General features: G+C 34.2%; 1 protein-coding gene across 3 annotated transcripts in view; it reads left to right on the top strand.

Moving 5' to 3' along the window:
* LOC149801419 (uncharacterized) overlaps positions 1–13,825 on the top strand; it is a 75,860-nt gene extending 62,035 nt beyond the window's left edge. For all 3 annotated transcript variants that reach the window (XM_089955519.1, XM_089955518.1, XM_089955520.1), the window contains exons 10-13: positions 1,230–1,367; positions 4,157–4,302; positions 4,954–5,113; positions 8,140–13,825. In XM_089955519.1, the coding sequence (XP_089811645.1) occupies positions 1,230–1,367; positions 4,157–4,302; positions 4,954–5,113; positions 8,140–8,223 (528 nt within the window). In that variant the 3' untranslated portion in view covers positions 8,224–13,825. The remainder of the gene's footprint in view (positions 1–1,229; positions 1,368–4,156; positions 4,303–4,953; positions 5,114–8,139) is intronic.
* Positions 13,826–14,506: the final 681 nt, after the last annotated feature.

Here is a 14,506-nt window from a genome sequence, read left to right as displayed (position 1 = left end):
ACAACTCCTCCTACTATTTGGATGGAAATATCAACATCAGGTTTTCACTAAAAGATTCTTATGATGTCTAGTTGGTCTGAAATTAAAATGGTACCGATCTGAAGTGCAATATGGTCACCATGGCAACAATTTCAAAAATCGTATTGTATCTCCTCCTGAACAAATATTTATATTGACATGGGATTTTCACCGAAAGACTTCTTATGATATCCAGCTGGCCTAAGTGAACATGGTGCCAATGTGACATCCAGTCTAGCCACCACACAGTGGCAATCTTAAAAACCTTGTTATTGCTACTCCTTCTGAATGGATGATCATATCAGCATGAGGTTTTCACTAAAAGAATATGTCTTCTTGGTCCTAAATGAAAATAGTTCCAATCTAATGTCCAGTATGGCTACCTCAGCAGCATCTAGATATTTTTTTTTAGTGCTAGCCCTCCTGAATTGAAAGTCATATTGACATGGGATTTTTACCAAAAGACTTCTTATGATATCTACTTAATCCTAAATGAACATGGAGCTGATCTGGGGTTTAATATGGCTGCCACAGTGGCCAGCTTGTAAATCTTGTTATCTCTACTTGTCGTTAATGAATGGTCATATCATCATGGGGTTTTCACAAAAAGACTTCTTTTAATGTTTTGTTCATCTTAATTAAAATGGTGCTGATCTGATGTTAAAGAGCAAGTCATTTTGTAACATGGTTTTCATCAGGAGAGTTCTTATGGTGTCTAATTGGTCCTAAACAAAAATTACCAACCCTTAATACATCCACTATGAAGGCCATCTGGAAAATATTGTTATTTCTACTCCAAAACAGATGGCTGTATTGATATGGGTTTTGACTGATATACTACTTGTGATATCTATTAAAATGGTGCCAGTCATACATGCAGTATGGCTGCAGTGATGGCTGTCATGAAAATCTTGTTGTCACTACTCCCCATGAATGTATGATCCTAATAACGACATGAGTTATGATCAAGAGACTTTAAATTATGTCTAATTTTTCTAGATGAAAATGATGCCAATCTGATGTCAAATATATCCACTACAGCAGCTAATTTGAAAATGTTTTTATCACTGAAAAATATCAGAGATAGCTTCAACACTCATCAGTTAAAAAGAAATGATCATATCTTGAATTCCTGGGAAAAAAAACTCACCCAGTCGAGCATGGGACTCTTCCTTTTCATGTGAAATTCAAAAATTTATTTTGCCTTAAAGCCTGTATGTAACACCTACTGGCCAGACAGTGAGGGGATGGATGCCCTGAGAAAGTATGGAGATTTTACCATAGCTCTGAGAAGAAAAGATGTCCAACAAGAATACACAGAGTTAGTGCTGGAAATGAAGGATTTAGAGGTAATTTGTTGAGGCTAATTTTGAAACGTTTTTGTCAATACTTATGAATGCGTCATTAAAAATAACTCTTTGAGGAACCACCCCAGCAACAGTTGACATTTCTGAAAAACAAGATATTCTGCTTTCAAAAAACATAACTATTTCTTTAGAACCTTACCTTTTTGTTTATGAAAAGCAAAAGTCATAATGATTGAGATAGGACTTTTAAGTGAACTGTGACACATGCAGTACTATAGTTAACTTAAAATGATTTACCTTTTAGATGTCAATGAGGGTTTTGGGTTTAAAGAACAGCAGCAAAGTAATTTTGTTCAGTACCGAACACAAAAATAGGTATTGGTAAACTTGTTAGAGATATTCTCTGCAAAAATTTGTGTTCTGTTTTATTCTTGTTTTTTTTTTGAAATTTCATTTAACCTTTCGCACCCTTAGGGACAGCACAAGATGATACATAGGTCATGTGCCTAGTCAGTATGCATGTCCAAAGTGATGGTCAGTTTGTGGTTTTTGATACAAATGAAGGTTTTAAAGTTTTTTCCATTAGTTTAGGATTTCCTTCTTACATTTCAAGATCCCTGTAAAAATCATCAGACTCAGATGAACACTGTTTCCTTTATTTTGCACAAAGTGTACAGCGATTCTTTCCTACTGCAAATGTTTGGTGCACTGTTTAGTGCTGCTATTACAAGAAACTACAACTGACCATGCAGGGTCACAGAGGATACACTGTAGGATACACTGCAATTATACACTGCAATCATTCTTGTAGGATATACTGCAATTATACCTAACGTTGAAATGGTTCCTGATACAGAGATTGTCCAGCAGGGCCAGTTTTGCCCTCTGCATTTCTACTATATCCAGTGTCAGTATGGTTTCTAATGCATGTTATTTGGGGCTGCCATTTAGATTAGCAGGGCCAGTTTTGCCCTCTGCATTTCAACTATATCCAGTGTCAGTACCGTTTCTGATGCATGTTATTTGGGATTGCCATTTAGATTAGCAGGGCCAGTTTTGCCCTCTGCATTTCAACTATATCCAGTGTCAGTACGGTTTCTGATGCATGTTATTTGGGGCTGCCATTTAGATTAGCAGGGCCAGTTTTGCCTCTTCATCTCAAGCAGTGTCACATGAGATGAACAAAGTGTTTCATTTCTTGTAGGAAACTCACTGCATCCATATCTAGCATCGGTATGGTTCATGACATTGAAGTTCAGCATGTGCAGCAGAGCAGTCATTTCAATTATCAGCACTAGTTTCATCCTCCTTGTTCTGAGCAAATTCATGAGTCATGTGACACAAACATGGTTGCTTGTGGACCAGATTAATAAACAGTGTGCTTCAAATGAATAGTTGTAACAGCAACAAGCTGATCTAAAAATAGCACAAGGCTCTGGCAATAAAGATTCACATTTTTTTCAAAATGTCAACCTCATTATGCCTGGTACTTTCTCTGCTTTCATATGTAATAATCTGACATCGTTGTATGTGAATGTATTCATATTTGAAAGGTATATGCATTGCCTATTTTGCACAACATATTCAATTAAAAAAAACAACATAAAATGAACATATACAATCAGCTATGCATGCTTTGAAATACTCTGGAGTTCTTTTTATGAGAATAATGGCAAAATGTGTGGGGACATTTGTTTAAAACCCGTGAATAAGGACTTTTATAAAGGCCACCCATGACAGCAAGAACTGTAAATCTTCCTGGCACATGGCTACATCCAAAATGTAAACAATGAAAACAGTATGACATAGTGAAGAACAGAAAATCGATCTATATTGTTTTGCAATTTAAAAACATGATCATAAATATTTATTGTGAACCAACTTTGTGCCAGTACCTTCTCTCCCCAATCACACATTTTAACAATTGCCTGTAATTCAAGAATTGTGCTGTGTTGCTCAAAATAATGGTCAGAATTCTTATTTATTTTTATTTTTAAAATGTGAACATTGACCAAAAATATCTTATAATAACTAAATTTTAAAATGACAGTTTACTAATTTGTTATTTCAGATCTGTGTATATATTTAGAAAAACACTAATGAATATGCACTACTGGTTTTAAGAGCAACATATAATTTCAAATTGTGTACGACTCCAAAATATGGTATTTCAAGCAAAAAATGTTGGCAGGGGTTTGCTTAAAAACCATAGAAAGGCTAGACAAAGTCGATTTATTTGTAAAGGTATTTGTTCACAAAACATTTCTCTATAATCATATGTAGGAAATATGCCAAAATCAGCATGAATATTATGAAATCAAGAATTTGCACACAAAAAAAGACCAAACACTAGTATTAAAAATGATGGACAGTGTAAGTGCTTGAATGCTTTCATAAAAGAATTTCATAACAATGATTTCTTAAATGAAAGATCAACCCAAATTTATGACAGTTACAGGAGATTCCCCCATCCCTCAATAATGACAATGACCCACTCTCTCGGGCAACACCAAGGATGAATTAGAAGACCTCTTTGTGGAACATTTCTGTACAAATGTACTTATCTTAGAGGGGAGGAGGGGCTAGGTATATGATACAGAATGTGTGAAACATATTAGCAGCGAAGGAATGACATCAGGTTCACTACAGATTCTTGTTTGATTTCAACACAAAACAAGAATATAGCCCATAATAATTTGTCATTTGTTAGGTGTCTACTGCAATTAAAAAGTTAAGTACTTGGTATTGTGAAAAAATGATAGACAAGACGAACATCATACAAATGGTCAATAATGATCATGTATAGATTATTGTGTTCTTCATTATTACAGAATAATCTCCTAAGAGAAATTCATCACTTCTGGTTCACTAATTGGCCCAGCAACAGTGAGCCTGATCCTCTATCCATGGTAAAGTTTGTGCTTGACACAAGGCCCCATTATGAGGACAGTGGGGCACCTGTCATTGTACATTGCAGGTATGTATGCCCTCTTTTTTGCTTTTATGGGGGGGGGATATGAGAAGTCAATATAATTTTTGTATGGATAGGTCTTAAAATAGGGAAATTCACGAATGTTCATAAATGAGCCCCAAGCATTGTTCAAGTCTGTTGTAATGGAAACAGTTGCCATATATGGTGCATTTTAATATGTCCATTTTGTTAAAATTTGCCTGACAAGACGGTAGATTTACAAGTTACATATACTGTCAAACTTACTGGTTTAAAGTCAGCAACACAGTTTAAATAGAGAAATTCACAATTATTCATAAATAAGCCCCATATATATATATGTATGTATGTATGTATGTATGTATGTATGTATATATATATATATATATATATATATATATATATATATATATATATATATATATATATATATATATATATATATATATATGTGCTTAAAAGTCAAGTAAGTCCAACCACATACAACATAGACCCTGATCTGCCATCACATAATGCTCCAGCAGATCAGGGTCGATGCTGTTTGCTCTACTGATTAGTCCTAACAAACTGCATAGACCCAGATCTGCTGGTATATCATGCACTGGTAGACCTGGGTCTATGCAGTTTGCAGTTGGATATGACTTGCAAGCAAGCATGTATTGTCATTTCTGCTTACAGTCCAGGTACAGGGAGAACAGGAACCTTCATAGCTGTTGACATAAGCATGAGGATGTTTGAAGACAAGCGTAAAGTGGACATACAGCAATGTGTGTGCAAAATGAGAAAAGAGAGGGCAGGGGTTGTTCAAACCAAAGAGCAGTATGCCCTTATATACAGGGTGAGTCGATCATCACTAATATCAGTAGCATCTCAAGGGTTTGAGCTGTGGTAGATCAGTTGGTGTAGTCTTAGCTTCATAATCCAAGGTCACGGGTTCAATACCCTACCAGGCCAGCCTGAGGCGGCTGCCTCATTGTGTCCATGGGAAAGTCACTTAGCTGCTATTTTCTCTACATGATAATGTGCTAAAAATGCAGTTGAAACCAACAAAAGCAAAACAAAATATTCAGTTCAAGGTTATTCACTAAATAAATGTTAAAATAGTTAATTTCTTTGGCCTGTAAAGAAAAATAACCATTTTGTTTTACAATTAAACCTGCTGAAAACAAACTCTGATTTACTGAATTTTTTGGATTTAGTAAAGTCTTTATGGATCATACAACCTTCTTAAAGTTTCCTTTTGAGAAATCACTTTTGTTAATGAAAAAAATTATGATTCATAATAATTTGATTCTGTTGTATGGCATATTATTTTGGAGTTCAAAATCAGTTTAGAATGGTGTATACTTTTTTTGAAGGAAACATAAAATAGTCAAGATAATGTATTTTTACTAAAGCATGGAGAGAATTCCCAGAACAAAATATTATTCAGTCCTTGTTTTGTTATTATGACAAGTTGCAAGGCCATGTTGTGTCATATGTTGTGTGATATCTTGAGATTCCCATTTCTTCTTTACCGCATGTACTCGCTTTTAAGTTGAGTCATATTGCAAAACAACAAAGATCCTGAACTGACATAGTGCAATGCACCTTCAGACCAGAGTACATGTTGTTTATTCTACTGATTACTCCTAACAAACTGCACAGACCCAGATCTGCCAGTGCACCATGTGATGGCAGATCTGAGTCTGTGCAGTTTGCAGTTGAATTCATCTTATAAGCAAGTACAGATGGCATTTCAAGAATAACCATTATACTTGTATTACTGTCACAGGATGAAGCCAGGCTGGGACTGGATTAGGGAAGACACCAAAAGCAACTGTGTTTACAAGATGTTTATTTATAAACGCAATTTAAATATTAACAAATCTGACACCATTATAAACAAAAAGATATGGAGAATTATAAGGTTCCTAACATGGAACTATCAACAATTAACTCAACAAGAAAAAACTCAAACATGAATTTAACAAATGGAATTTCAAAACAAACGTGAATTAATTCCTATCACCGATCAACAAAATAAAAGTGATCTACACCCCAATATAAAGAAAGTCTTGAATGTATCGTTCATACAACGATATTGAAATGCATGTGAATTTGAATGTATCATTCAAATAGCGATTTAGAAAAGAATGTAAATTTGAATGCATCGTTTATAAAATGATATTGAAAAGCAGGTAAATTTGAATGTATCGTTCATATAACGATATTGAAAAGAATGTAAATTTGAATGTATCATTCAAATAACGATTTTGAAATGCATGTAATTATGAACCTATCAACCGTAAACCAATATTGAAATAGGAATGAATGAAATTATGAACCTATCAATCGTTCATATAACGATAGGAATGAATGAAATTATGAACCTATCGATCGTTCACATAACGATATTGCAATAGGAATGAATGAAATTATGAACCTATCAATCGTTCATATAACGACAGGAATGAATAAAATTATGAACCTGTCGATCATACACCGATATTTAAATAGGAATGAATGAAATTATGAACCTATCGATCGTTCATATAACGATAGGAATGAATGAAATTATGAACCTATCGATCATTCACATAACAATTTTGCAATAGGAACGAATGAAATTATGAACCTATCTATTGTTCACATAACGACATTGCAATAGGAATGAATGAAATTATGAACCTATCGATCATTCACATAATGATAGTGCAATAGGAATGAATGAAATTATAAGATGCAATAGTGGAAATAACATGGAACACTATATATAACTATCGTGGCGCCCATTTGACATCCAAGATGTTACTCTGGTTCCACTCTCTCTAGTCAATGGCCAGAGAAGCACCCATGCATGGACCGCTCCTCTCAGTCTGTTGAAGGATCCCTCGAGAGCCCTCACATCACAGACCCGATGGTCGCGAAGCCCTGGTCCCTCGCATCGAGAAAACCAGTCCACTCTTCCGATCCAACGTCACCATAACACAGCGTATACGTCACACAAAACCCCACAGAGTTCTGTGACTCCACATCAGACGATGTATAAGGCATGGCAGGCATGTATAAAGCAGCTCTACAGCTGGTGACTCCACATCAAACCATATACAAGGCATGGCCTAAGGCAGCTAAAATTATAACAACTAAACCGTGTAGTACATATGACACGGTTAAGTACTTCTGCATTGATATATGTTGCGCATGAGCGCACATGAATTCGTTACCCATTACATTAATCATTCAATGCATGTAGCGTATAATTAAATATAAATTTGTTTGTTCAGTTACAACAAATAGCTTACTCGAACCAGACTATAGTATTTCTAATATGGCGTTGTATAACCTAGGTATTAATTCTCTGTAGAATTAAGAATAAATTCTAAAACATCTAAAGTATGAGAACAATTCTGTCATATAAAACGAATAGTAATAAAGAAAATTTCATTACCTCTACAGCTGGAGATTTGCTTCCGTAAAGGGGTAAGCTTTCTGACAAGACTCGGCGTAATGTAATTTGGTTTTAGAGAATTTGCTCTATATGTACACTAGCTGTAACAGATATGCACAGCTAGGTACTTAGGTTTCCCGCTCCAGGCAATTTGCTCGTGCAGTATGGTCTGAGTTTTGCTCACGATTTTGAAATAACTAGAGCCGAAAAAATATACCACCCTCAGGTGATGCTGTACGCGGCAACGAAACCCGAGTACATTTTTGACAACATATACATATTGATATAACTCGTACACAATTTTGTGACAATTACTATTACATCAGGACATGACAAACTGCTGATTGATGAGTTATCCTCAATGCCATTTTGTTTCATTGTTACTATTATATTTTATTTTTAAAATATTTTTTGAGATATTTATATTTTTGCAGGCTGTCTATGAGTATGCTACGATAATGAATAGCCCAACCATCTCCACAACTTCCTCAGCAGCCACTCTACACAATATGCTCTGAGATGAACCTAGACCTTCCCATAATAATAACCAAGATTTCCATACAGCAGTCAACCAAGATGTCCATACAGTAATTAACCAAGACTTTCATACAGTAATCAACCAAGACTTACATACAGTAATTAACCAAGACTTCATTACAGCAATCAACCAAGATGTCCATACAGTAATTAACCAAGACTTTCATACAGTAATCAACCAAGACTTCCATATAGTAATCAAACAAGACTTCCATACAGTTATCAAACAAGACTTCCATACAGTTATCGGAATCCAGCTTGACAACACAGAATATCTTTAAGGAAAATTTCAAGCATAGTGTATATGAAACCTTAACAGTTTTGTTGTAAAAACAGAATTCATTTCTGTCATGGTGGAGAAATTTTAATATGAGAACAATTTAGGAGCAGCAGGACAGTAAAATGTGTTTTGTGTCCACTAGTTTGTGTTTGAAATTCATTGATGGATGTTTCTTTATTTTTATATGCATGTCGTCTGTATATATGTGTAGGTGTAATTATATATATTTTATTCTCAATATTGGTGCAGTAAATTCACATTTGTACAGTCTTAAAAACATAAGTGTAGTTACATAGTGCAATAGTATGTGTGTGCAATATTCTATAGTGCAATACATACAATTATATCATCTCAAATTTAGTATATACTGTTCATATCAGATATATTTGATAATGCCAAATAATATTGTATTTTTTCATGCATCAGAGAGGTTCTTTGCAAGGATCATGATGCCTTAGTTTAAAATTGTTTTACTAAAAGGTGGCACAGAGTAATTGTACAGAGTTATGCAGAATAGTTCCTTGCAAGAAATTATTAATTTTGGATTCATGCAGCTTATTTTTAAATATATGTATTATTAGCTGTGCCTATGTATTTGTTCATAACAGGGAAATCCTTTGTAGGAAGGGTTCACAATATAATTTGTAATACAAGATGTTGAGCTCGCTTAATAATATATTGAGCTTATTCTACACCACTGATGTCAGCATCAGAATCAGCACTGACAGCATCTTAAATTGGCTTTACTGCCAAATCCCTTGTCCTTTTTCTGTTGGTTGGGAACTTGAACATACTGACAGTCCATATTTGTTCTTGTATGGATTGGATCTATTTTATGCCATAGATAGCTACAAGAAACTAGCAAATTACAACGTGTTAACTTATGGACAGCAACTCTTTGCTTCACTTTCCACTATGTGACTATTTTGTGCACTGTTAAGGATACTTAATTGATCCCTCAGGAATTGATCCCTCAGGAAAAGGAGAACACACTGTAAAGGATACTTAATTGATCCCTCAGGAAAAGGAGAACACACTGTAAAGGATACTTAATTGATCCCTCAGAAAAAGGAGAATACACTGTAAAGGATACTTAATTGATCCCTCAGGAAAAGGAGAACACACTGTTAAGGATACTTAATTGATCCCTCAGGAAAAGGAGAACAGACTGTAAAGGATACTTAATTGATCCCTCAGGAAAAGGAGAACACACTATAAAGGATACTTAATTGATCCCTCAGGAAAAGGAGAACACACTGATGACTCCTTTACAGATCTCTTTCTTTCAAACCAAAAAGCTCCAAGCAGTTGAAACGAGATTTCTTAGTAAATCTATATTGTGAAAAGTCTTTTAAAAAAGGATTAAAAATGTTGAAGATACAAAGAGATAAACTAATGTTTATAATATAGTAAATTTTTTCTTTTTGCTTTACTGATTGAGGCAAGCTTTTTTTCCAGTCACCTTATAACCTGATAGTTTATATTTAGTTGGCAATTGAATTGGTAGGTGGTTCATTTGAGTTTCTTTTGTGCTGTTATTGATTTACAGATGCCATGCAATTTTTGGTCCAGGGGGTCAATCAATAATTTTGTCATACGGGCAATAACAGCCACAATTCCTGTCTCCAGCAGGTGAAAACATTGGTTTACTTGGGTTTTATCATTCTTATTATGTAAAATGTTCCAGTTGTGTAATCAAAGAATTTTTTTCAAAGTAATAATAAATAAATCACCTTTTTAAATAGGCCAAACAGGAGTTTCTGATTTGTTGAAGGACATTTATGATATACTGTATATACTCACAAATCTGGTCCAACTGCAAACAACATAGACCCTGATATGCCATCACAAAATACACCAGCAGAGCAAAGTCTGTGTTGATTTGTTCTGCTGGTTACTCCTAATGAACTTCATAGGCCAGATCTTCTGGTGCATGGTGCATTTTGTGATGGTAGATCTGGGTCTAAACAGATTGTTGTTGGATCCAACTTGTACACAAGTATCTACTGTAATAGTAAAATTATGAATTGACCTATCAACAACTATCAATTGATTACTGTTTATATATAATCATGGGACCCTGAGTGGTCTAAGGCATTAGCCTTGGCAGATCACTTACATCTTACCTCTGTCCATGTGGGTTTGAGTCTCAGGCTTGATCCACATGGGTATGGAGAAAGATTGCCAATAGCTTCCTGTGGGTCAGTGGTTCTTCCCAGGTTCTTCCTCCACTAAATATACTGGCTGCTTTGTATATCATGTGCTGAAAATGGTGTTAAACCCATAACAACAACATTATATATAATCATAGTGCTTTACCAATATCACTTAAAGTCTCTTGTGAATCATAGCACATCATTTCTGTGTTGGTTCTTTGTCCCATCCTTGTCAAAGCATGGTTAGTTTAAACATATAGTGAATTTATATTCTTTTAACTTGGAGTTCTTTTCTCCAGTATTAGCAACAATGTTAATAATATATTCATTGTGCTGCTGAATGGAGTTGTGTAATTTTTGAAAAAGAAAATCTGGTTGTGTAGATGCTGTATGCTAATGAATAAAAGTCATGTCAGTAGTGTTGACACACTATGAAGATATCCTTGTGGGGTGTTCATAATGATTTTTAAAACAAAATTTCAATCAGTTTGCTACAACTGGCAGCTTGAATGTTATGCCTATCTGTGAACAGTTTTGTTTAATGCTGAAGGCAGATACTATAATTGCTTCATGTGATTGGCTTTGGCAGCACTTCTTTTGGAAATTATATCCATGCACCATTTTATCCATGAGTTGTGTCCCTTTGATTGAATCGATGCTGTTCTGTTAAACTGCATTTTTGTTTTATTCAGCACATTCCAATTTCTTCTGAAACATACCATGTAAATTAGCTATCCGCACCAATCTATAATCAGAATAATTATATATATATTTCTCCAACCAGTAAAAGCACTAACTAAAATTTTATTTGGAGAAATATATTTTGAATAGTAAGTGAATGCATTAATGTAGCAGCCACATGTTCATGTTCATAAATTACTGTTTTGTTATCCATGAACCATTTTTTTTATTTCCCTTTGTCTTTTTTTTCAGAATGAAAATGAAGCTATATTACTTGAATATATTCTAAATATATTGACCCAAAATAAGAAATCAATCACTCTTTTCCAAAATAAGAAATCCATCACTCTTTTACATGTTTCTATTCATATGGTTTAACAAAAATAAACAGCTTCATTAATTTATTGTCTTTTGAAAGTATTTCCAAAAGATAATTTTTGTAATTTCAAGATGTCAATATTTCCATCTTTGAGGTCAGCCGGTATTAGCAATTGTTTGCAATCAGTTTATTTCTGGTAAAGAAATGCCTTTTATCAAAGGAATGCATTTTCTTTTGGGCTCAACATGAATTTGTTTTAATTGTTCAAGTCTAATATTTATTTCATGTCACTAAATGTAATCATTTGCATTTTATTCTGTGCACTAATGAGCAATAATGTTGATGTTTTATCAAATGAAATTAACTCTGTGAAAACTTTTATAATTAAGATCTTTGTATCATTGTCATATTTACGTTTATTGCTAGACATTCCAGTGCCTTGGAAATACTATTGTTCCTTTATGTGCCAAATAAGTTGTACAAAAATGCAATATAGCCATGCTAGAATACTCACAGTTTATTGTACAGATGCACCTTCACTCACTTATTTCTTGATTATATACTAACAATATACTCATTTTTTATTATGATAAAATGCTAATTCATGTCATCAAATGTACCCTTGCCAATCTTATCCATTTCAAAACATAATTCATATGCAGCTTAAATTTTTGAGTTAAATCATTGAACTAGAATTCCAGAAAACAAATCCAACATTTATGTACAATAACAGATATGCCAATGACGTCTTCATTGAACAAATATCACAGAATAATGCATGCCCAAAGTAGCAAGTTAGAAAACGCACTGCTCTGGTTTCAATAAAATAAAAATTCTCAGTATTTGTTACCTGTGGACACACAGATATTTTTGTGAGAAATATGGGATGATCTTTTTGAGGCTCATGAACTGAGTTTCTGTAAAAGGACTGAAAAAATCCCATGCACCTTTTCCATTTTTGTTCAAACCCATGACCACTTGCTTCCATGTTGATGTGTTTTATTGAATCCTCTAAGTGAATCCTCTCAGTGAATCCTCTAAGTGAATCCTCTAATCCACTCAGCTTTTAGTGATAACACTTTGGGGTAAATTTGCATGATGTTTATATGCAATATGTATTTTACAGTCTCTCCATTCTAGATTTGTTTCCTGATTTAAGAATTTTGATGAAATTGAACCAAAATATGGTACACTTTTAGCTTTTTTTTGAAACTGACATAGATAGGATTACAAAATACGAATTTCGCCATTTTAAAGTACACATTTAGTATGTTGACTTTTTTTCTAAAATGAGTTATGGAATTTTGTATTTGAAGAAAACCTCACACTTTTTCAAAGGTCAAGCCCAAAGAGAGTGTAATTCAGAGCTAGAGTCTGATACCATTTTTCCACTCGCAGACTATCAAATCTGACTTTTCAGAATTTAAACCCTTTAGGATTGGTTGAGAAACAAATCACAAGTTCAGATATTTTATGATCTCCGTTTCAATTGAAAATCTTTTGTGAATGAATCAAAGGTTCAAGGACTTTGTCTTAATTCTTCAAAAATTGCTTAATATTCATTTCAGATTTCATGACAAAGAAAAATACATCACTCACCTATTATAATGTTGTCAACTGGAGCCATAGAGTACACTGCCATATAGTGAGACCACCTTATAATGAAGTACATGATGTAGTACTCCCTCATTATAATGTTATCCATTGGAGCCATAGAGTATACCTCCTTAAAATGAAGCAAACTGTACATATTATTTGACTACAATATAATAATAAAATCAAATCCTTGAATAGCCTTAAAGTGAGTCTTATTATAATTAATGGGAATTTCAGTTTATGGAAGAAAACCTAAGGCAACCAGCAAAGCTGTAGCCAGAGCATCTTGTCTACATGGGGTATTGTAATTTACATTGTTTTTGTACTGAAGACTGATGGCATTGGTAGATCAGAATCATTTTTCTTAGAAAAGTCAATTGGTTCCAAGATGAAACTAAATTTCAACAGTAGGAAATATGTTCATGTAGTGAATCATTTTTAGAAAACAAATTGTGAAGGGATATAATTATAAATGACAGTCTAATAATCAATGTTTGAAATTAATTGTTATCCTCCATTAATTGAGAAGAAAATTAAAGATTTCAATCAACCGATGGAATCATCCTCATGTTTACTGATACCTTTGCCTCTGTTTACTTATTCTGCCGATTTAAATTTGACTTCTTTACTTATTCTTATTTGGGGCCCCGAGTGGCCGAGTGGTCTAAAGCGCTTTCCGTTACAGATCACTACCATCTCACCTCTGTCTGTGTGGGATTGAGTCTCCAATTCGGCCAATGTGGGTATGTGAGAAAGCTTGCCAGTAGCTTCTCGAGGGTCGGTGGTTCTTTTTGGGGTTTTCTCAGGTTCTTCCTCCACCATTAATACTGGCCGCCATGTATAGCCTATCGTGTGCTGAAAAATGGTGTTAAACCCTACAACAACAACAACAACTTATTCTTATTCAATATTATTAGAAATCTCATGATCACAGAATGAGAAACAAATAAGAAAGGTTTATGAATATTTGCCAAGCAGACGTGCAACAGGGTAAACAAGAAGTGTTAAATTTATAGTAGTCTAACTTACAAATATGTGAAGACACACTTGCACACATAGGCCAAAAATCATTCCCCTCACACAGCTGATTACTACCTGGGCAACTTATGCAACAAGTTGGTGAATTTCCATTTAGCAGGTTATTTTGAGAATTGATAACAGAGAAGAATAGTTGGACAAACAGATTTTTAAAAAAAGGAATATTCACCTTGCTAAATTGTGAAGTTAATTCT

This window comes from Sinohyriopsis cumingii, chromosome 4, assembly GCF_028554795.1.
Source record: "Sinohyriopsis cumingii isolate HCF-2022 chromosome 4, ASM2855479v2, whole genome shotgun sequence".
Lineage (NCBI taxonomy): Eukaryota > Metazoa > Mollusca > Bivalvia > Unionida > Unionidae > Sinohyriopsis > Sinohyriopsis cumingii.
The sequence above is the reverse complement of the archived record's forward strand: the minus strand, read 5'-3'. Positions and strand labels throughout refer to the sequence as shown.